Source organism: Meriones unguiculatus, chromosome 14, assembly GCF_030254825.1.
Source record: "Meriones unguiculatus strain TT.TT164.6M chromosome 14, Bangor_MerUng_6.1, whole genome shotgun sequence".
NCBI classification, from domain to species: Eukaryota; Metazoa; Chordata; class Mammalia; order Rodentia; family Muridae; genus Meriones; species Meriones unguiculatus.
Genome location: NC_083361.1, coordinates 3,053,806 through 3,074,006, shown reverse-complemented (window position 1 = coordinate 3,074,006; position 20,201 = coordinate 3,053,806). Strand labels below are relative to the sequence as shown.

General features: G+C 52.4%; 1 protein-coding gene across 2 annotated transcripts; it reads left to right on the top strand.

Annotated features, from left to right (window-relative positions):
- Window positions 1-145: 145 nt before the first annotated feature.
- Pld3 (phospholipase D family member 3) lies at window positions 146-19,637 on the top strand. Of its 2 annotated transcripts, XM_060366511.1 has the most exons (13): window positions 146-164; window positions 3,034-3,136; window positions 8,938-9,027; window positions 9,134-9,208; window positions 9,306-9,448; window positions 9,860-10,043; window positions 11,084-11,198; window positions 11,272-11,399; window positions 13,208-13,408; window positions 16,433-16,572; window positions 17,968-18,133; window positions 18,965-19,064; window positions 19,161-19,637. In XM_060366511.1, exons 3-13 carry the CDS (start codon window positions 9,001-9,003, stop codon window positions 19,346-19,348), a joined length of 1,467 nt encoding a protein of 488 aa, XP_060222494.1. In that variant the 5' UTR covers window positions 146-164; window positions 3,034-3,136; window positions 8,938-9,000; the 3' UTR covers window positions 19,349-19,637. The 2 variants fall into 2 exon arrangements, with proteins under 2 accessions (XP_060222494.1, XP_021506307.1); XM_021650632.2 differs by lacking the exons at window positions 146-164; window positions 3,034-3,136 and adding an exon at window positions 8,230-8,375.
- The last annotated feature ends 564 nt before the right edge of the window (window positions 19,638-20,201 follow it).

Sequence of the window (20,201 nt, the reverse complement as noted above, 5' to 3'; positions counted from 1 at the left end):
CCCCGCCCGGCCCCACCCCAAACTACCTTGCGCTGGCGCAGAGCGCCGCCAATCAGAAACGAGGAGGTTGGGGCCCCGCCCTGCCCGCAGTCTGGCCCGAGCGCGCCTGCGCAGAGGGGGCAGGAAGGCGGGGTAGGTTCTGGAGCAGAAGACTTGGAGCGCAGGTACTTTCATTTTTCTCTCCCCGTTCCTTCTTGTAACTCATAGCCCACTTGAATCGTCACCACCACCCTTCTGCCTCCCCTCATTTAAAAAGCATTTTGTTTCTGCTTTTAATTACTTACCTGTGACTGAAGTTGCCCAAGGAGGTCAGAAGACGTCAGATTCCCTGGATTTGTAGTTACAAATGGTTGTGAGCCCCCCCACCCCCAAACACACAAACGTGGACGCTCGGTATCCAGCTCAGGTCCTCTAGAAGAGCAACAAGAGCTTTTCACTGCTGAGCCATCTCAGCACAGCATCATTCTATGTTCATCTTCATCCCCTTCAGACCTTACTGGCCGTGTATGTACAGTTTTCTCTGGGTGACAGGGTAACCCAGACTGGCCTCGAATATTTGATCCGTTTGCCCATTCTCTTCATACCAGCCGTCCCCATATTTCCCATCTTCATCTCTCCGTAGATTACCCTCACGTTGCCCTATGTCTCCATCTCTCCCCTGCCACCAGTGGTCCTGACAGCGTCCCTCTGTATCTCATGGCTCCAGCTTTCCCCAGGAGGAGCCACCCAGCCTTTGAGCCTTCCCCCTCCACGGGTACATGTTTCACATATTTCCAAGGTGTGGGGTGTTATAGCCTAGGGTATCCCCCCTAAACCTGTGGGTAGCCCTGGCCACCAAATCATGCCTCTCCAATCCCCAATTTCCCATCTTTAAAGTGCACACAGTAGCCAGTGAGTCTGTGTGTGTTTGTAAACCCAGTGTTTAGGAGGTAAAGCAAGAGGATCAGGATTTCCAAGTCACCCTCCGGCACAGAACAAGTTTGAGCTACGTGAAACAATGTCTAACAAGAGCATCCGGTATGCAGCCCAGGGTGCCCTTGAACACCTGGTCCTCTTGCCTCAACCTTTTGCCCTGCCCAGCTCTAATAACTTCTTGTAACACAGTTACTTTACTGTGGCATTTGGGCTGATTCTGCCACTTTGTTACTGACCATGTCTCTCACCTGTGGCTGTCATCACTGTGTTGCACATTAAGGGCCTGGGTAGATGGATCTTTTTGAGTAGCCCTGTGCAAGCATGAGGGCCTGAGCTCGAACCCCCTGCACTCAGGTAAAAAGCCAGATGTGGTGGTACATGTATGCAGCCCTATGCTGAGGAAGCAGAGACAGGCAGATCTTTGTTTAAAAAAACAAAACAAAACAAAAAACCACTTTTTTTTTTAATGTTTGGGTGGAGTTTATATTTTTTTAATGTGTACAAGTGTTTTGCATACTTGTGTGCAAACCGCGTATGTGCTTCGTGACTACAGAGCCCAGAAGAAGGCATTAGATGCCCCGAAGCTAGAATATAGGTGGTTGTGAGCCACCATGTGGGCACTGGGGATTGAGTACTTTCAGTTGCTAAGCCATCTCTCCAGAGCCAGATTCTTCAGTTTTACCGGCCGGCCAGCCTTGTTGGGTCAGTGAGCGAGATACGATCTCAAAAAAATAAAACATGAGTCAGGCATGGTGGCACATAGGCAGACGCAGGGACACGTCTTATGAGTTCCAAGCCACCTTGGTCTGCATAGCTGTAGTGAGTTCCAGGCCAGTCGGAGCCACTGGGTAAAACCCTCTCTCTAAATAATAACAACAATAATAAACACAGGTGAAGGGCAGGAGAGCCCTTGACACTGACCGCTGGGTTCCCTATGTGTGCACACACAGTTCTCACCCATCCATGAACACACTCACATAACACACAAATTGCACTATCCTTAAGAGACGAGCTCTTTCCCGGAACCTTGAGTTCAGCCTCCCAGGGGCTGCTGAGATTACAGCATTTTGTACGGTTTCTAGAATAAAGCTTATCAATGGGTAGTCAATGAATAAATTCGTTTGCATGAACAGATGGATGAACTGGGTACCTGGCATGTGCTGCTGGTTCTGTGCCCAGGTGTTGGGGCACAGGGGTGACTAAATCAGCCTAGCCCACAGGGCTCACAGCTCTGAAGTAGTAAGGCAGCTATCAGCAGGCAGAGACAGCCCAGAGAGGGTGGGGCAGAGATACAGGAAGTCCAGGTAGGGAAGTGGGGATAAAATGGGGAAGCGTGGGGCCGAGCACCCAAAAGCTGAAGGTGCAGGGCCTCTCGAGGAGGCCCGTGGCTGTGCTGTGAAGGGTAGTGAGCAAGTAAACTACCCTGCTCCCTAGTGGAAGATCAGTGAAGGCTCTGAGGCTATGGGAAGCTGCTAGGACTTTGAGGACCAGAGGGAGACACAGAGCATTTGAGCAGGTTAATTCAGGTGGATAGGGTATTGGAAGGTTAGACGGAAAGTGAGGGCCTGGGGGAGTGGCTGGAGAGGGGAGTATGATGGATAAGGCCAGATCAGAGCTGGGCTAGATTCTCAGGGGCCCAGGTAGATACACATGGGGCCCTGGGACAAGTCCTAGGACTGAGTGAAGAGGCTGAGAAGTGAAGACATTGACAGCTAGGTAGAATGGTGAGACAGACTTTTTAGTTTAGTTTAGCTTTATGGAGCCAGGGTCTTGTATAGTACAGGGTGTCCTTGCAAAAAAAAAAAAAAAAAAAAAAAAAAAACAGGCACAGTGGCGAACACCTGTGATCCCAGCATTTGGGGAGACAGAGGCAGTCTGATCTCTGTGAGTTTCAGGCCATCCTGGTCTACAGAGGGAGTCCAGGACAGCCAAGGCAACACAGAAACCCTTTGGCTGGGGGGGAGGGGGTAGCAGCGTTGGAGACCTTGAACTTCTGATACTCATACTTCCACATCCCAAGTGCTAGGATGACAGGCATAAGCCCCTACGTCTGCCTAAAATACGTCTTCCCTCTTTTTCTTTTTTGTTTGTTTGTTTGTTTGTTTGTTTTTGAGACAGGATCTCAAATGGCCCTGGCTAGCCTACACTCAGGGATTACAAACATGTGCCGACTCAATCAACAGTATCCTTGAAGTGGGCACCTGGACACCCGTCATACCAGGTAGGGACGTCTTGAGTTCCCGACCAGCCTCAGTTATATAGTAATATCTGGTCCAAAATTAAAAAGAAAAGGAAAGGTTCCTGGAAAAGAAACAGATTTAGGAGAGGTGGTAGGGAGAGCCGGAGATGCGGTAGGTGGGAGTCTGTGGGGACCACATGAAACTTGCAGAACTGGAGTTCAGGGGACGGAGGCAGCTGGACAAGGATTCAGACTCAGAGAAAGACACTGAAGCTATAGTGTGGGTGGTGGTCCGCATGGCCCAGCCAGGACCCTGCAGGACGTGGTGAGAGGTTTCATACTCAAGAGCGATGGGATGCCATGGAAAGGTTTTGAGCAGGAGTGAGATAGCTTGAGTTTTGAGTTCTAGTTCAGAAGTACTTTTCATCTGTGATGATCTTTTGGACCTATGTAATTTGTTCTTCAGACCAAGCACACACACACACACACACACACACACACACACACTCATAGACGAATAAATGTAATTTTTAAATTAATAAATAAACATGCCTTTAATTTCAATGCTCAGGAGACCTCTTTTCAATTCCAGAACAATCAGCTCTAGGTAATGAGTTCCAGGACGGCCAGGGCTGCAGCAGAAAGCCTCCTGTGGTGTTCCTGGTTAAAACTCTGCTTTTTGGGGGGTGTTTAGGCTTCTGTCTCCATCCTACCCACCCCACAACCTTAAGCAGAAGAGAGAAAAGGTTAGTGGGTAGAGAGGGCCCAGACCCCTTTTCTTCTCCTGGCTGTTTAGGATCATGGGGTTCTTTTAGGGCTGCACACCACTCTCCATCAACCCCAGACGCAGCCAGCAGTCTCCTCCACACCACTGCGCCCCGAATCATTTCTCTCTGCCTGCTCCAAACTGCTCTGTGCCACACGCCAACACCAAAAGCCACACAGAACACCTCACAGTCTCTTTCTCTGCCTCATAGTTATACTGAGTCCTAGGCCACGCCCCTCGCCATGCAGCGTGTGAAAGGCCATTACCAGCTGGCAAAAGCCAAACTCCGCACATGACAATTAACAGGTGTGGACATGCTATAGCCCAACGAAAATCCCATACTTGGGATTAAAACAAAAGCATATTTCCATAACATACAAAGAAACCAAAACTTCCATTATCCAGGGCCCCATAGTAAACTTTGACTCAAAAGACAAAAAACAAGAGCTGGAGAGATAGCTCAGAGTTTAGGAGCACTGGCTGCTCTTCCAGAGGTCCTCAGTTCAATTCCCAGCAACCACGTGGTAGCTCTCAATCATCTATAATGAGATCTGGTGCCCTCTTCTAGTGTGCAGGCGCACACTGTATACATAATAAATAAATATTTAAAGAAAAAAAACCTTAAAGACAGAAACAAGAAGAAACAAGATGTGGTAGCACTCTGCTGCCTGCAGGCAGAGGCAAGAGGATCAAGGCCGGCCTGGTCTACCCAGTGAGTTCCAGACAACCAGGGCTATATGGCAAGATAGGGGAGAGACAGAGAGAATGAATGAGTCATATCCAGGGTGTCTCAGGTAGGGTTTACTGCTGCGAAGAGACGCCATGACCACAGCAACTCTTACAAAGGAAAGCATTTAATAGGGCTGGCTTACAGTGTCAGAGGGTTAGTCCATTATCATCATGGTGGAAGCATGGCAGCAGCCAGGCAGACATAACTCTTAAAGCTAAGGTAGCCAGAGGAGACTGTATTCCACATCGGTTGGAGTTTGAGGACTTGTGAGGTCTCTAAGCCCCGCCTCCATCGTGACATACTTCCTAATAGTGCCACTCCCTATGTCCAAGTGTTCAGACACATGAATCCATATCTCATGACACGTGTGTAATCCAAACAACCTAGAAAGTGGAGATGGGCTTGCTGGCCTTGTTACAAGGCCCTGGCTTCATTCCTTGCACACAAAAAAAGCAAGGCAGGAAGAAAGAAAAGGTCAAAGAGACACTGTCTCAAAAAGAGTAGAGGTACCCGGAATGATGGCACATGGCGTTTAATCCCGGAACTTGGCAGGAGGATCTCTGAGTTCCAGGAGAGCCAGTGCTATCTGCAGAGAGAACCTGTCTTGAATGAAAAAGCAAGACGAAAATGGAAGTGGGGCTCATAGAAAGCAGCTTCCGTTCCTGGGTTTCCTGGTCTGGAGCCCTAAGTGCAGGGCCATAGAGTTTGCTCATTAAACATTCATACGTCCCCTAACACCAGTTATAAGGTGATCCCACCTTGGTAAATGAGGCCAGCCATGCTCAGAAAAGCCGAGGCTGAAGCCACGCACCAAGAAAGTGGCAGGGATGGGATCTGAACCCTGAGCTATCTCATCCAAAGCATTGCTGGTGGCAAGCAATGCAGAGCAAGTCTCCCGCTGCTTCCATCTGAAGGTGAGTGAGCATCTATTTCAGAAGCCCAGCCAGAGCTGGAGAGATGGCTCAGCAGTTAAGAGCACTGACTGCTCTTCCAGAGGTCCCTGGTTTAATTCCCAGCACCCACATGGCAGCTCACAACTGTGTAATTCCAAGATTGGACACCCTCACATAGACATACATGCAGGCAAAACGCCAGTGCACATAAAATAAATATATATTTTTTAAATGGCTACAGTGATGGTGGTGGTACATGCCTTTAATCCCAGCACTCAGGAGGCAGAGGCAGATAGAACTCTTTAGTTCAAGTTCAACCTGGTCTACAGAGTGAGTTCCAGAACAGCCAGGGCTACATAGAGAAACCCTGTCTTGAAAAGAAAGAAAAAGACAAAAACAGAAAAGAAATCACTGGCTGCTCTTCCAGAGGACCTGGGTTCAGTCCTTAGCATCCACATGGCAGTTCACACCTGTCTGCAACTCCAGTTCCAAGGCTTCCAGTTCCAGGGCTTCTGGCTTCCTTGGGTACCAGGCACATATATGGTATACAGACACATGCTTGCAAAACACCCTTCCACATAAAATAAGTAAATAAAAAAAAATTTTAAGGCCCAGCCAGTTTTGCTTCCTCCTTGTGTGTAGGCTGTGGTCACACCTGAACACAGACATGACCACGAGCCAAGGAACTGGGGGATAGTCTGTGGCCGGGAAGAAGGTGCGTTTGCTGGCCGAGGTGCTCCCCAGGAGGACCAACTGGGTTGATCAGGCAGGTTGATCATCATGGAGGTGCTGGGGCCTTGGGAGCACCTGCGTGAAGGTCGCATGGGCCATGGAGGACCACCTGCTTCTGGCTGCCCTGAACATCCCCAGCCACACTGTTGTTGGACTCCAGCTGATGCCTCAGGTCTCCAGAGGAAAGGGATGGGGAGAAGAGATATCCCAGCTGGGAGCCTGAGCCAAATTACACTGTCTGCTCTTCCAGAGGTCCTGAGTTCAACTCCAGTCAACCACACGACCATCTATAATGTGATCTGATGCCCTCTCTGCAGGTGTACCTGCAGATAGAGCACTTATACATAAAAACAAATCTTAAAAAGAAATTTAAAATAGCATTTAAAATGATTTAACAATTTGTTTTTTGAGATACAGGATCTATGTAGTCCATGCTGGCCTCAAATTTCATCAGTCCTCTTGCCTGAAACTAGTGAGTGTTAGGATGACAGGTGTGTGCCACCATGCTCTGCTAAATTAATTTTTTTAAGATTTTTTTTAAAGATTTATTTATGTCAGGCCATGGTGGCACACGCCTTTAATCTCAGCACTCAGGAGGCAGAGGCAAGCAAATCTCTGAGTTTGAGTCCAGCCTGGTCTACACAGAGGAATGCTGTTTCCAAAACCAAAACAAAGTTTTATTTATATGTGTGTATATATCTATCATGAGCATAACAGGGCACTGGAATCCAGGAGCTGTTATGGGCTGCTCCTGTGGGGGCTGAGAACTCCGGTCCTCTGCGAGAGCTTATGAGCTCTTAACTACGGCCTCTCTCCCTATGACCTGGAACTCCTGAATTCCTGCTTTCCCCTCCCAAGTGCAAGGATGACAGACTTGTGCCATTGCACCCCATTTCTAACTTTATATTTTTCAACAAAAGACTTCTCATCAAAGCCTTCAGAAATAATGGAAGTCAACCCGTTCTTGCTCCTCCCTCCCCCACCCATGGTTCTGCACTTCAGCGCTGTCGTCTTCTGCTGCTGTGGATTCTTCCCCTCAGCCTCAGAAAGCCTTGACATTTGTCTTTGCCTGCTGGATCATGGCTTTTGTTCTTCCTTTCTGAGACTCCCTCACTTTGCAGCCCAGGCTGGCCTAGTCATGCCCCCCTGGCCCAGTCTCCCGGATTAATTCTGGAAGTGGGGCTATAATCACCGCACTTGGGAGACAGACAGGACTGCTAAAGGCCAGCCTGGGCTATACAGTGAGTCACAGACTGGGATGAGACCGCGTGGAAAACGATTGATTCACCAGCCACCCAGAATCAGGCTGGGGATGTAGCCCCTTGGGAGGGCGTTTGCAAAGCCCTGGCTGAGAGATACACAGACACAAAACCCGAGGGCCATCCGTAGAAGGCAGCCACAGGCTGCAAAGCAGCCTCAGTCGCAAAGCAGGCTCTGTCTACTTCCTGTGTGCTTGGAACAGGCTGAGGGGAGAGACGGGAGAAGGGGGTCACCTTCTTTCTTCTAGCTTTAAATCAGACGTGCAACATGCTGGGCTACGTGAGGTTTTTGTCTCAGAAGACCTAAATAAGTAACATTAAAATTAAATCCTGCTGGGATATAATACGGGATCTAGAAGCCTCGGGTTTTTGTGGGGTTTTTTTATTCTAATCTCTAAGAATATCAGTCGACTTTTTTAAGCCATCCCAACAGACTCTACGAGAAAACCCACCACCCCCGTGACCGTGCCCGACCGTTCTTCCTTAGCCTTGCGTGGGCTCTCTTCTGCTGAGCTTGCTCTCCCCGTTTTTATCTTCAAGATTAGTCTTATGATTTGTTTTTCACTAAGTGCCCATGGTAATAAAAATCTTAAAAAAAAAATCACATCTGTTGGCCAGAAAAGGAGTGAGGATTCTTTTCAATCTGTGACTTCTCGGTCCCTCCCGGGAGATGGGGGTTTAACTGGGGTGGCGTGTGGCGAAGCTCATCCCCCCCCCCCAAACCTGTGCAACCGGGCCAGGTTGCTCAGGACTACCCCGCTGCGGGGAGACGCCAGCACTGCGCAGGCTCCACGCTGCAGTGGGTGTGACCAGCGGAGGTCCCGCCTCCTCTTCCCTCCTGCCCCTACTCAGCTGCTTCGCCAGAAGCTGGGGCCCCACCGAGGCAGCAGGCGCTGTCCGGGTAAGGCGGGGTCGTATTAGGGTGGGGGGCTGGGATGTGGGGGTAGGGGGACGGGAGGCCGCGATGGCCCTGGAGTGTGAGCCTCAGGTGTCTGTCTGGTCAGGCAGGTACCTGGGACTAGGCAGGCGCCCCACCGGGAACATTCTGTGATCATCCCAAGGCTGAGAAAAACCAGGCACTGAGATCCGGGGCTGTACCGGCCCCCAACCAGGACTGTGTTTTTGGAATCACCTAGATCCTAGCTCAGCAGGGAACAAAACAGGGTCTGATGGAGAGCGACGTGGGTGCTAATGACAGATAAGCTAGACGCTTCGGAAGGCGGCAGGATGATGGCACTGGAGTGAATTTAAAAAGCTGAGGCGTTGGACCTCGAGGGATTTCAACATCCCTGATGAAAACAGGCCAGCTTCCTCCTTTCCGGGTGACAGGCATAGGGCCAGGGGGTCCCGTGATTATGGGAGAAGAGGCTTTGCGTGAACCCCATACGCCCAAGAACATCCACTTTCTGCAGTGTCCTCAAACACCCAGAACGCCCCACAGCGCCGGCTTTTTGTCTCCCCAGTCTCCAGCCCCCGACACACCCACCGTGCTGCCCCCGTTCCGCCGTCCCCAGCTGCCCGGCAGTATGAAGCCTAAACTGATGTACCAGGAGGTAGGAGGATGGGACACCCAGGGGGGGAGGGCTCGGGTGCTAAGACACCTGCCACCTGCCAAACCACGCTGTTACTCCCACGCCGCCATCGTCCCCGATCCCACAGCTGAAGGTCCCCGTGGAGGAGCCTGCTGGAGAGCTGCCCGTGAATGAAATCGAGGCGTGGAAGGCCGCGGAGAAGGTAGGAGTACGCTGCTCTCCTTGAACTTTCTCAGACTGTTGCTTGACCGCCTTCCATAGGCCGACCGCTCCCCTCCCCTCCCCTCCCCTCCCCGCAGAAGGCCCGCTGGGTCCTCCTGGTCCTTATCCTGGCGGTGGTGGGCTTCGGTGCCCTGATGACTCAGCTGTTTCTATGGGAATACGGGGACTTGCATCTATTTGGACCCAACCAGCGCCCAGCCCCCTGCTATGACCCCTGCGAGTAAGTAAAGGGGGGTGGGTGGACGGGAGGGTCCTGCCAGCCCAGGGACACTTAAGCCTGCAAGAGCACCCTGTTCTTGAGTGCACCCAGTGCTGTGATGAGGAGGGTTGTGGGTGCTCACAGTCTGTGCCCACTCGCCCCCCCTTCGCTGTTTCCATGGCAGCCACAGCGTCATCATCCTTTATACGGGTCTGTGAACACGTGGGCACAGTATCTCCTATCCAGATCTGTGGACATACACACATACACCCTCCCACACCTCTAGACAGACCAGTGAGACACACACACACACACACACACACACACACACACACACACACCAGTCTTTCATCCACATCTGGAGACCAGCCTTCTGCCCCAGCCTGACATCTCTGGTCCTCTATGGCTCACAGCTATCCCCCATACCTTCAGGGCAGTGCTGGTGGAGAGCATTCCTGAGGGTATGGAGTTCCCCAATGCCAGCATAAGCAACCCCTCCACCAGCCAGGCCTGGTTGGGCCTCCTTGCCGGCGCTCACAGCAGCCTGGATATTGCCTCCTTCTACTGGACGCTCACCAACAATGACACCCACACCCAGGAGCCCTCTGCCCAGCAGGTATCTGGACGCCTCCCTTCCCACCCGAGCCCCCACTCTCTGCCACCTGTGGGAATAGTGGTGATGGAGAGGGAGGGGGTGGGACTTCCTAGAGGCTGGTGGGCGTGTCTTACAGGGCAGTTGGACACAGGTGTTTGCTAACCTCTCTCTTCACACTAGCTTCTGAGCTAAGGCTGATGTTTTTGTGCTCCGATGATCTGAAGGCCTCTGAGTTTCAAGAAGGGACTGGTTACAGTGGATTAGACTTGCAAATGTCACCCTGAGTCCTTCACTCTGAAGAAGGAAGAAGTTCTAGCCCAGCCCAAGTCAGGCTACCACCTTCCTTGCTGTGTGTGACCTTAGGCAGGTCCCCTCCCCTCCCTGACTTCCCTCACCATATCTGAACATTGCAGACAGCACCCTGCCCCCCTGCTGGGCTCCTGGGAGGATGCAGCATATAATTTGCAATTATATCTGAAAACTTAGTCCAGTGCTTGGCTCACACTCAGCCCTTTCTGAGTGTTTACTGTTAAAACATGATGTTGCCGTGTGTGTCGGTGATGGCACATGCCTTTAATCCCAGCACCAGGGAGGGAGAGGCAGATGGATCTTTTAGTTCAAGGTGATCCTGGTGTACAGAGAGAGTTCCAGGACAGCCAAGACTACACAGAAAAACCCCACCTCAGAAAAACCTAAAAGAGAAAGAAAGAGAGGAAAGAAAAAGATTGTTAACCCTGGCATGAGCGTGCTCATCTGGAATCCCAACATTCTGGAAGCTGAAGTGAAAGGAGAGGTCGATAGAGAGTTCCAGGCCGATCTGAGCTGCATAGCAAGACCTTTCACAAACAGGCGACACACACACACCACGCGCATACACACCCTGTAAGCTCACTGCTCTTGCAGGCTCCCACTGAAGTGCATCAAAGCACAGATGCGAGCTGGGCCTCGTGCTGCAGGGTGATAGTGCCAGCTACTCAGAAGCTGAGGCAGGAGAATCTCAAGTTGTGGGGATAGTGTGCGAGGGAGTCCTGGCCCAGCCCCTCAGCAGCTGTCACCCACAGGGTGAAGACATTCTTCAGCAGCTCCAGGCTCTGACACCCCGAGGCGTAAAGGTTCGCATTGCCGTGAGCAAACCCAATGGACCTCTGGCTGATCTGCAGTCTCTGCTCCAGAGTGGTAAGCTGGAAGCAGCAGGGGCGATGGGCTGGGGCTGCCCTCGCTGGCCCCTGACTGTCCCTGTTGACCACAGGTGCCCAGGTCCGAATGGTGGACATGCAAAAGCTGACCCACGGGGTCCTGCACACCAAGATCTGGGTGGTGGACCAGACTCACTTCTACCTGGGCAGTGCCAACATGGACTGGCGCTCGCTGACGCAGGTCTGTGTGTGTGCGCGAAGCTCACCTTCCTTGCCTCCCCTCCAACCTCCCTATACGTTCTGCGGTTCAGCCCAAAGCCGCCTTGTTCCTGCTGCAACCCAGAGTTCCCTCTGAGTCCTGTTGGCAGCTGCCCGGGCACAGACAACTTGAGGCCCTGCCCACTTAGCTGGCCTTCATTGTGCAGGCCTTGCGTACCTGGGGGACCCTGGGGGACCCTGGGAACGTGGGGATAACAGGTTTCAGAGTGGAGCCTGGAACCCAGAGAGCTCCGGGCCAGAGTAGAAAAGAAATAGGCAGAAGGCGGGGGTGGGGAGGTGAGTGACAGGTACAGGCACAGTTTCTGGGTGGGATGCGGGCAGAGGGTCATGGGTGGAGTGTGGGTACAGCAAAGGGGAGGTGCAAAATGGGGGCCTAGGTGGAGGGCGGAGGATGGCATGGTGGGACTACATGCAGAATGCTGAAGGATCGGGCTGAAAGTGCAGGCAGAGAGGGTGGGTGGGAAGAAGAGGCCCCAGCAGGGACGGGGTACAGGCCCTGTCTGGAGGTGCAGATAGAGGGTTGAGCCAGTCTGGGGCTGTAGCAGAGGAAAGGTCAAAGTTGAGATGGGTGGACATGAAAACAGAGGCTGTAAGATGAGGGGGAGGCTCAGGCAGGGGCTTATGGCTGAGGTTGGAAGGTGGCAAGGGCACGGGGTCAGGGCTGGAACTCGGAGGTTGAGGCGGAGGATCTAGGGTGGAAGGAGGAGGCAGAGCTCCTCGTTCATGTGGGTCTCTGCGTATGTGCAGAGCTCAGGGCTGGAAGAGGGGGAACACAGCTGTCAGACAGCAGCAGGCCAAAGGAGACACCTGATCCAACCTGGGGTCTTAGGGAAGGTTGCCCAAAGGAGGAGACAGCTAATCTACCCGAAGCATCGGCGGGCACTGGCACGAGAGGGGCTGACTCAGGCAGTAAGGTGAAGGAACCAGGACAGACGTGGCTGATTCGGCCCCGCCAATACTACCCTAGTCCCCTAGGCTCAACACTTACTCAGGGACATGCTGGGCACAGTATTCCTATGGCCTGTCTCTCCAGGCCAACGGCCTTGTCACCAGAGGGTCCTGTGGAGCCCAGGGGAATGCCTGGCACAGTCTGAGGAGCCATGGGCTGAGCTGGGTCAGGCTGGCCCAGGGCAGAAGCGACAGGCACACAGAGTCTCAGGGAAGCCGCAGCTCCCAGGACTTGGTGCTGCACACCTGTCGTCCCAGGCAGATGACTGAAGGGTGAAACCAGCCAGGATAATTTAGTGAGACCTTGTCTCAAAAAACAATTTTAAGCCAGATGTGGTGTACTGGCCTGTAATCCCAGTACTCAGGGAGGCAGAGGCAGGCGGATCTCTGAGTTTGAAGCCAGAGAGCGTCCAGGACTGCCACGGCTACACAGAGAAACCCTGTCTCAACATCCTTTCCTGACCCCACAAAAAAAAAAAAAAATTAAGGGAAGATGCTCTATACCTCAGTGGTAAAGAACACCCTGGTAGAATCCCCTGGTGAGGGGCAAGGGTGTAGCTCAATGGTAGAGCACCTGCCTAGAATGTATAAGGCCCTAGGTTCAATACCAGGTACTACAAGGAAGCAAAAACCCTAGAGCTTTGCAATAACTGAATGTTTCTTCAAAACATAAGTCAAGTTTATAGCTGTTTATATTCTTCAGAGTAAAGGTGCAGGAAAGGCAAAGAAAGGACTTGGTTGAGGAAGTAGAGAGGACGAGAACGTTCCTGTCAATGTGGGCACCAGGCCACCACCCCCAGGCTCAGCATTGCTCCCCCACAGGTCAAGGAGCTGGGAGTGGTCATGTACAACTGCAGCTGCCTCGCTCGAGACCTGACCAAGATTTTTGAGGCCTATTGGTTCCTGGGCCAGGAAGGGAGCTCCATCCCGTCAAGCTGGCCACGGCCCTTCGACACCCGCTACAATCAAGAGACGCCAATGGAAATCTGCCTTAATGGCACACCGGCTCTGGCCTACCTGGCGGTAAGTTGGGGAAAAATAGAGCCTCATGTGCGTCTGGCCACACACCATCACTTGTGGCCCCCATCTAGCCCGCCTGCTGATTGCTGGGAAGGAGTCTGGACTTCACCCTGCCTCGCTCTGCTTCATGAAAAGCCTGGGAACTACCCTAAGCTTCCTCGGCATTGGATTAATATGGAAAGTGCTATCCATGCATTTCCAACCTGTGTGAGGGACGCGTGGGTGCAGATACCCCAGCCCTCGGTGATGCCTGATACAGCCACAGCTGGCTCTTTTCGTTTTTTCGTTTACTTAATTGAGACAAGGTCTCAGGCATCCCTTGCTGGCCTTCAGTTACGTACCCGATGATGGCCTGAACAGCTTCAGAGAGCTTGGCTTTTTTGTTTGTTTGTTTTGTTTTTGAGACTGGGTCATGGAACGCACAGAAATCCCTCAGCCTTTACCACCTGATCGCTGGAATGAAAAGAATGGGCCATCGTGTTCAGTCTTCTTTTTTTCTTTCAAAATTTATTTATTGGACACATCTTTAATTTATTACACACCTTTAATTCTAGCACTTGGGAGGCAGAGGCAGGAGGATCTCTGTTAGTTCAAGGCTAGCCTGGTCTACATAGCAAATTCCAGGGTAGTCAGGACTATACAGAGAAAGCTTTCTGTCTCAAAACACAAAAATGTTATTTATGTGTATGTATGTGCTTCTCTGTGTATTCACACATGCAAGTGAATCCCACAGAGGCCAGAAGAGGGGTTCCGTTCCCCTGGAGCTGCAAGTTGTAAGCCACCTGATGTGGGCGCTAGGAACTGAACTCAGAAAAGCAGCAAGCGCTCTTACCCACAGAGCCATCCCCAGCTGCACCTTGACCTCTCGCCAGCCTCCTGTGACCTCCCCAGTGCTGGGCTTACAGGACACACCACCAAGCCTGCTTTTATGCAGTGCTAGACAAGTGCTCACCAGCTGAGCTACATCCCCAGACCAAATTTCTGCTTCCCGTCTACTTTTATAGGTTTAGTACTGGATATGGAACCCAGGACCTTGTGTGTGCTAGACTGAAATACTAGCCCTAGGCTGCATCGGAGCTCTTCCCATCTAAATAAATTAGAACTGGACACAAGCTGGGGAGATGGCTCAGTGGCCTAAGTTCAAGATCTCTAACACCTACATTAAAAAAAAAAAAAAAATTGCCAGGCACAACAGCATGCAGCAGTAATCCCAGCCTGGGGAGGCGGAATTCCGGAGGTCTCTGGCCAGCTGCCTATCCAGATCTGTAAACAGTTCAGTGAAAGATCCAGTGTCAAAAATGAGATGGTGCCAGGCATGGTGGCACACAGCTTTAGTCCCAGCACTCAGGAGACAAATAGAGGAGGATTTCTGTACGCTCTGGACCAGCCTCATCTACGTAGTGAGTTCCAGGCCAGCCAGGGCTACATAGTAAGACTCTGTCTCATTATTTAAAAGAGAGAGAGAGAATGATTTGGGAAGACATTTAATGTTGAACTCTTGCCTCCATATGTGTTTGTATATGTGTATACAATGCACACACACACACGAACACACACACAGTACACACTGTACTTGCTCATTGCCACTAACCACGTTTCCGGTAGTCACTGGAGCCATGTTGGGAAGCAGCAAAAACTGTTGATTTCGATGCAGAATGTTCTATAGGACAGCACAGGGCTTTTGTCCTTTCTTTTTAAAAATACTTGATTTGGTATGTGTATGGGTGGAGTGGGGCAGTGTGGACACGTGTGAGGGTGCCCGTGGAGGCCAAAGGCCTTGGCTTTCCCTGGTGCTGGAGTTACAGGGCTCCGGAAGCTAGCCCGTGTGGGCTATGAGAGCTGCGCTCCAATCCTCTGCATGATTTTATTTATTTATTGAGTGTGTGAGAGTTCTAATCTGCGTGTACGCATGCACGCCAGAAGAGGACATCAGATTCTAGTATAGATGGTGTGAGTCGCCCATGTCTGCTGGGAACTGAACTCAGGACCTCAGGAAGAGCAGACAGTGCTCTTACCTGCTGAGCCATCTCTCCAGCCCTTTTATGGTTTATTGAAGCAAGGTCACATATAATCCTATAACTCAGGCAGTCCTGGAACTCCCTACTTAGCCGAGGCTAGCCTTGAACTTCTGACCCCTCCACCTCCACTTCCCAAATGCTGACGTTGCAAGAGTGATGTCTTTTTCTTTCTGAAGTGGGTCTGTGTAGCCCAAGCCTCCACCCAACTCTTGATCCTTGCCTCAGCATCCTGGGTGATGGGTTGTAGGTAAATTGGTCCCCACTCAGCACGGACTCTTACATGGGCCAGTTCCTGAGCATGGGAGACAGAGAACCACGGTTTCAGCTGTTGCTACGTTTTACAGTTGGGGAAGGCCACTCGGGCTCCCGTAAGGAAGCCGTCAAGCCCAGCGCTACAGTGGAGTGTGGCGCATGATGGATGCAGGGAGGCGTGATCTTTGGTGCCCTTTGTAACATAGTCTTCCACAGAGATGGGCTCTTCCTTCTTCCACGGCCACTTCCACTTTTACAGTTGCAGTTTCCTGGGGGTGGGGGCAGACCAAAGGGCCTGTTGTGACCCCTGACACATGAGATCCTGTCTCCAGTGAAAACAACCAGCCAAAAATAGCAACAAAATCATAAGGTGCCAGGGAAATAGCTCAGTGGTTAAAGCCCCTTCTGTGCCAACATGAGGGGACCGGAGTTCAAATCCCCAGAGCTCGTGTGAAGCCCGGCATGGTAGGGCACTGCTATCACCCAGCACCTCTGTAGAGTGTGAATTCTGGAACCAAGCGGCTCAGTCCAGGCTGCACTGATTGGCTGTGTGACCAAAAGCAAGTGGCTTTCCCTTTCTGAGCCAGTTACCTCACCTGCAAAAAATAGTTATGGTAATTATCCTTCCCTTTCAGGGAGGCTGTTTTTAGTGAGCTTCATAAGGCCCAGTTCCTGGTGAACTAGCCTCCCATGGGGTCCACTGTGACACTGTCTTTGGCAGGACACATGCACTGACTATCCTTTCACCCCACCCCAGAGCGCACCCCCTCCACTGTGTCCGAGTGGCCGCACCCCAGACCTGAAGGCCCTGCTCAGCGTGGTGGACGGTGCCCGAGGCTTCATCTACATTGCCGTCATGAACTACCTGCCTGCCATGGAGTTCTCCCACCCACGCAGGTACGCTAGGAGCAGCAGGGCTCAGGACGGGGACCGTGACAGGAGGGCTGAGGGGCCTCCCAGAGCAAGCAGGAGGCCCAGGCGGAGAGCAGATACAAGGGAAAGGATCAAAGCAAGTGATGTAACTGGAGGACAGAGCTCTTGCCTCAGAGCTCTGGGGCTAGAGGCCCTGGCTCAGTCCCTGGTGTCACCAAAACTAGAGCAAGGCAGGGAGGATTGAATGTGGGGTCAGAGGTAAGATAGGAGGGCCGGGAAGAAGGCCGGGTGGGTAATGCTGACATGCCAGTGTGAGGATTTGAGTTTGGATCCCTAGCACCTCATAAGAGAGGTAGGCACTGCATCTTCCACCCCAACCCAGGGAAAAAAGTGGACCCCAAAGGCTCCCTGGCCAGCCCTCCTAGCCATCCCTCCTTCCACGTTCAGTAAGAGGCCCCGTCTTAAAAAATAAGGTGGCTTGGAGCTGTAGAGATGGCTCATCTGTTAAGAATGTTTGCTGCCTTGTTTGGTTCCCAACACCTACATTGGTTCCTAACACGCATGTCAGGGACCTCACATGTAATTCCATTATGTGCACACACACACACATACGCAAAGGAGTGTGCACGAGATGAGAGGAGTTGGGCGTGGTATTGTGTGCCTGTAATTCCATCATTGGGAAGGCAGGCTGAAAAGATGGAGGCCAGCCTTAGTTACAGAGTGAGACTGTCTCAAAACAAAACAAAAGATGGAAGGATGAGTTTTGGGGAACCCAAACAGTAGCCAGAAACAGGAGGTGAAGACTGCGAGGGAAGAGGGTTTGGGAGCTGGGGCCGGGGTCCTCTGGAAGTTTGGCAGCCCAAAGCCCCAAAGCTGAAGGGGAGTGCGTCTTCTGGGGTGGTACACAGACACATGAGGGTAAAACATACCCATAAGGTCAAAACAAATGCATCTTCCGTGGCTGGAGAGCTGGCTGGTGTTAAGAGCATCTGCTACTCTTCCAGACCCAAGTTCGGTTCCCAGAACCTCGTCAAGTGGCTCACAACCATCTGTAACCTTAGCTCCTGGAGGTGGTGCTTTTGTCTTCTGTGGGCCTTAGTACTCATCTGCCCACGCCCGCAAACCAGCATGGATGCACAGAGTTAAAAACAACATCAGATTCTTAAAGGGAAATAAACCATAAGTAGGTTTTTTTAAAAAATTAATTAAAAAGAAAAGGCCTGTGGTGGTGGCTCATGCCTTTAATCCCAGAGGCAGAGGCAGGCGGATTTCTGTACCGTTCAAGGCCAGCTGGTCTGCAGAGTGAGTTCCAGGACAGCCAGGGTTACACAGAGAAACCCTGTTTTGAAATTAAAAAAAGAAAGAAAGAAAAAGAAAAATCTTCTTCTTCCCCCGAACCCCTTTCTTGCTGGACCTCAGGTTCTGGCCAGCCATTGATGACGGGCTGCGACGGGCTGCTTACGAACGGGGCGTCAAAGTGCGCTTGCTCATCAGCTGCTGGGGCCACTCCGATCCGTCCATGCGGTCCTTCCTGCTCTCGCTGGCTGCCCTTCGTGACAACCATTCCCACTCTGACATCCAGGTGGTAAGCAGCCAGCCCAGACTACCTCTTTTCCACTGAGCACAGCCTGGGGACACAGCCTACACGACCCAGCGTGCACAGGAAACAGTGGGTCCGGGCTGGGGTCCGGGGTGGAGACAGAGGCCCGTCACTGAGGTGGGGAGTCACACAGGCAGAGGAGGGGATGGGGTGAGGCTGGCACAGAGAAGCCATCCACCACGCACTGGCTTTGAGTTCATCTCTAGGCTCTCATAAACCAGGCGTGAGCCCACATACTTCACAATCCCAGCACCCAGGAGGGAGAGGCAGGAGAACCAGCAGCTCAGGGTTATATTGTGAATTCAGGCCAGCCTGCGTGAGCTTGGCCTAAAGATCGGGTGCAGAGCTGGAGGAGGGTGACAAGAGAGATGGGTGAGAGCGCTTGCTGCTCCTCCAGAGGACCAGGCTTTGGCTCTCAGCACCTCATGTCTGATAGCTCACAACTTCCTGTTGCTCCAGCTCCAAGGATGCTCACGTCCTCCTCTGGCCCCTGTGGACACCAGCATGCTCGCTCGCTCATTCTCTCTCTCATACACAAAATTTAAACATCTCTAAAACATTAGGGAGAAGAGACAGACTTACTCTAGAAAAAGGGACATTAGACAGAACAAGGGCCACTGCAGGTCCATGTCCCTACCACACCTCAGCTGGTGTTTCCTGAGGTCCAGCTGCGCTGGGCCCTCCTTTGGTCCAAGGATCCAGCCCACCCCAGGGAAGCAGCCAAGTGCCTTTTGGTGAAGCCACTCACGTGCCTACCCCGCCATCTCAGAACTGCAGCTTGAGGCTGTCACCTCACCATCCTCCCCTCCCCTGCAGAAACTGTTCGTGGTCCCAGCGGACGAGGCCCAGGCTCGAATCCCCTACGCCCGCGTCAACCACAACAAGTACATGGTGACCGAACGTGCTGCGTACATTGGTGAGCCCCCTGCAGTACCGTGGGCATGTCGAAGGAGGGAGGGCCTGGTGCTGGGGCCTGCCACCCATCGGAGCCTCACTCTCCCCCTTCCCCCAGGAACCTCCAACTGGTCTGGGAACTACTTCACAGAGACAGCAGGCACCTCCCTGCTGGTGACACAGAATGGGCACGGTGGTTTGCGCAGCCAGCTGGAGGCTGTTTTCCTGAGAGACTGGGAGTCCCCTTACAGCCACAACCTGGACACCTCAGCTGATAGTGTGGGCAATGCCTGTCGCCTGCTCTGAGTCCCAGCCATATGGACAGGCCAAAGCCTTCCAGGCCCCCTTGGACTCTGCTCTGGGTCCTGGTTGCTGTCCCCACGCCCTTGCTTCTGTCTGCCCCACTGTGGCCCCACACTCTGCACTATGCCCCTGTCGCTACCTCTGCCTCCATGGCCTGACACGCTGGCCCCTGTGGACCTAGCAGAGCTGGGGGAGGATTGGGCCCCAAAGAAGTGGGGGTGCATGCTGGGCCCGGACCTTTGGCCCACCCCCCAAAAGGGCCAAGATTATAATAAGTAAATAATTGTCTTTACACCTGTGCTTAACCCTGGTGTAAGGTGGGCTGGGGTAGGGGGCAGTTGGCATGGACTTCTGGTGGAGATAGCATGCAATACACACAAGGCTGGCGTGGGCTGGGCATGAAGAGTGACCACACTGGCAGGCACGGGCTGAGCATGTATATAACCAGCATGTGTTGTACTGAGCATGCTCTCTAGAGCAGTGTGGGCGGAACCACTGCTGAATCCCACTGCTCTGCGGGTGGGGGCTGGTGGCACATGGACCAGCCTACCTGAGCATCCGGGCATGTGCATATGTGAACAACAGAGCATGTGCAAGGTCGAACTCATTCCTACCAGCGCGTTTACGCTTAGGGTTTTTCTGATCGCGGGAGAGCAGGCGTGCTGAGCCCATCAGACATACAGAGGACTGCTCAGTGGTGCTTGGCCAACTCAGATGGACATGTGGCCAACACAGAGAACATCCTAAGGGTAGATTCCCGGGGGCCAAGCCCTCGGCTTTGTTTGTTTGTTTCTTTTAACACAGGTCTCACTATAAGCCCAGAATAGTCTTGCTTATAATTCTCCTGCCTCAGTCT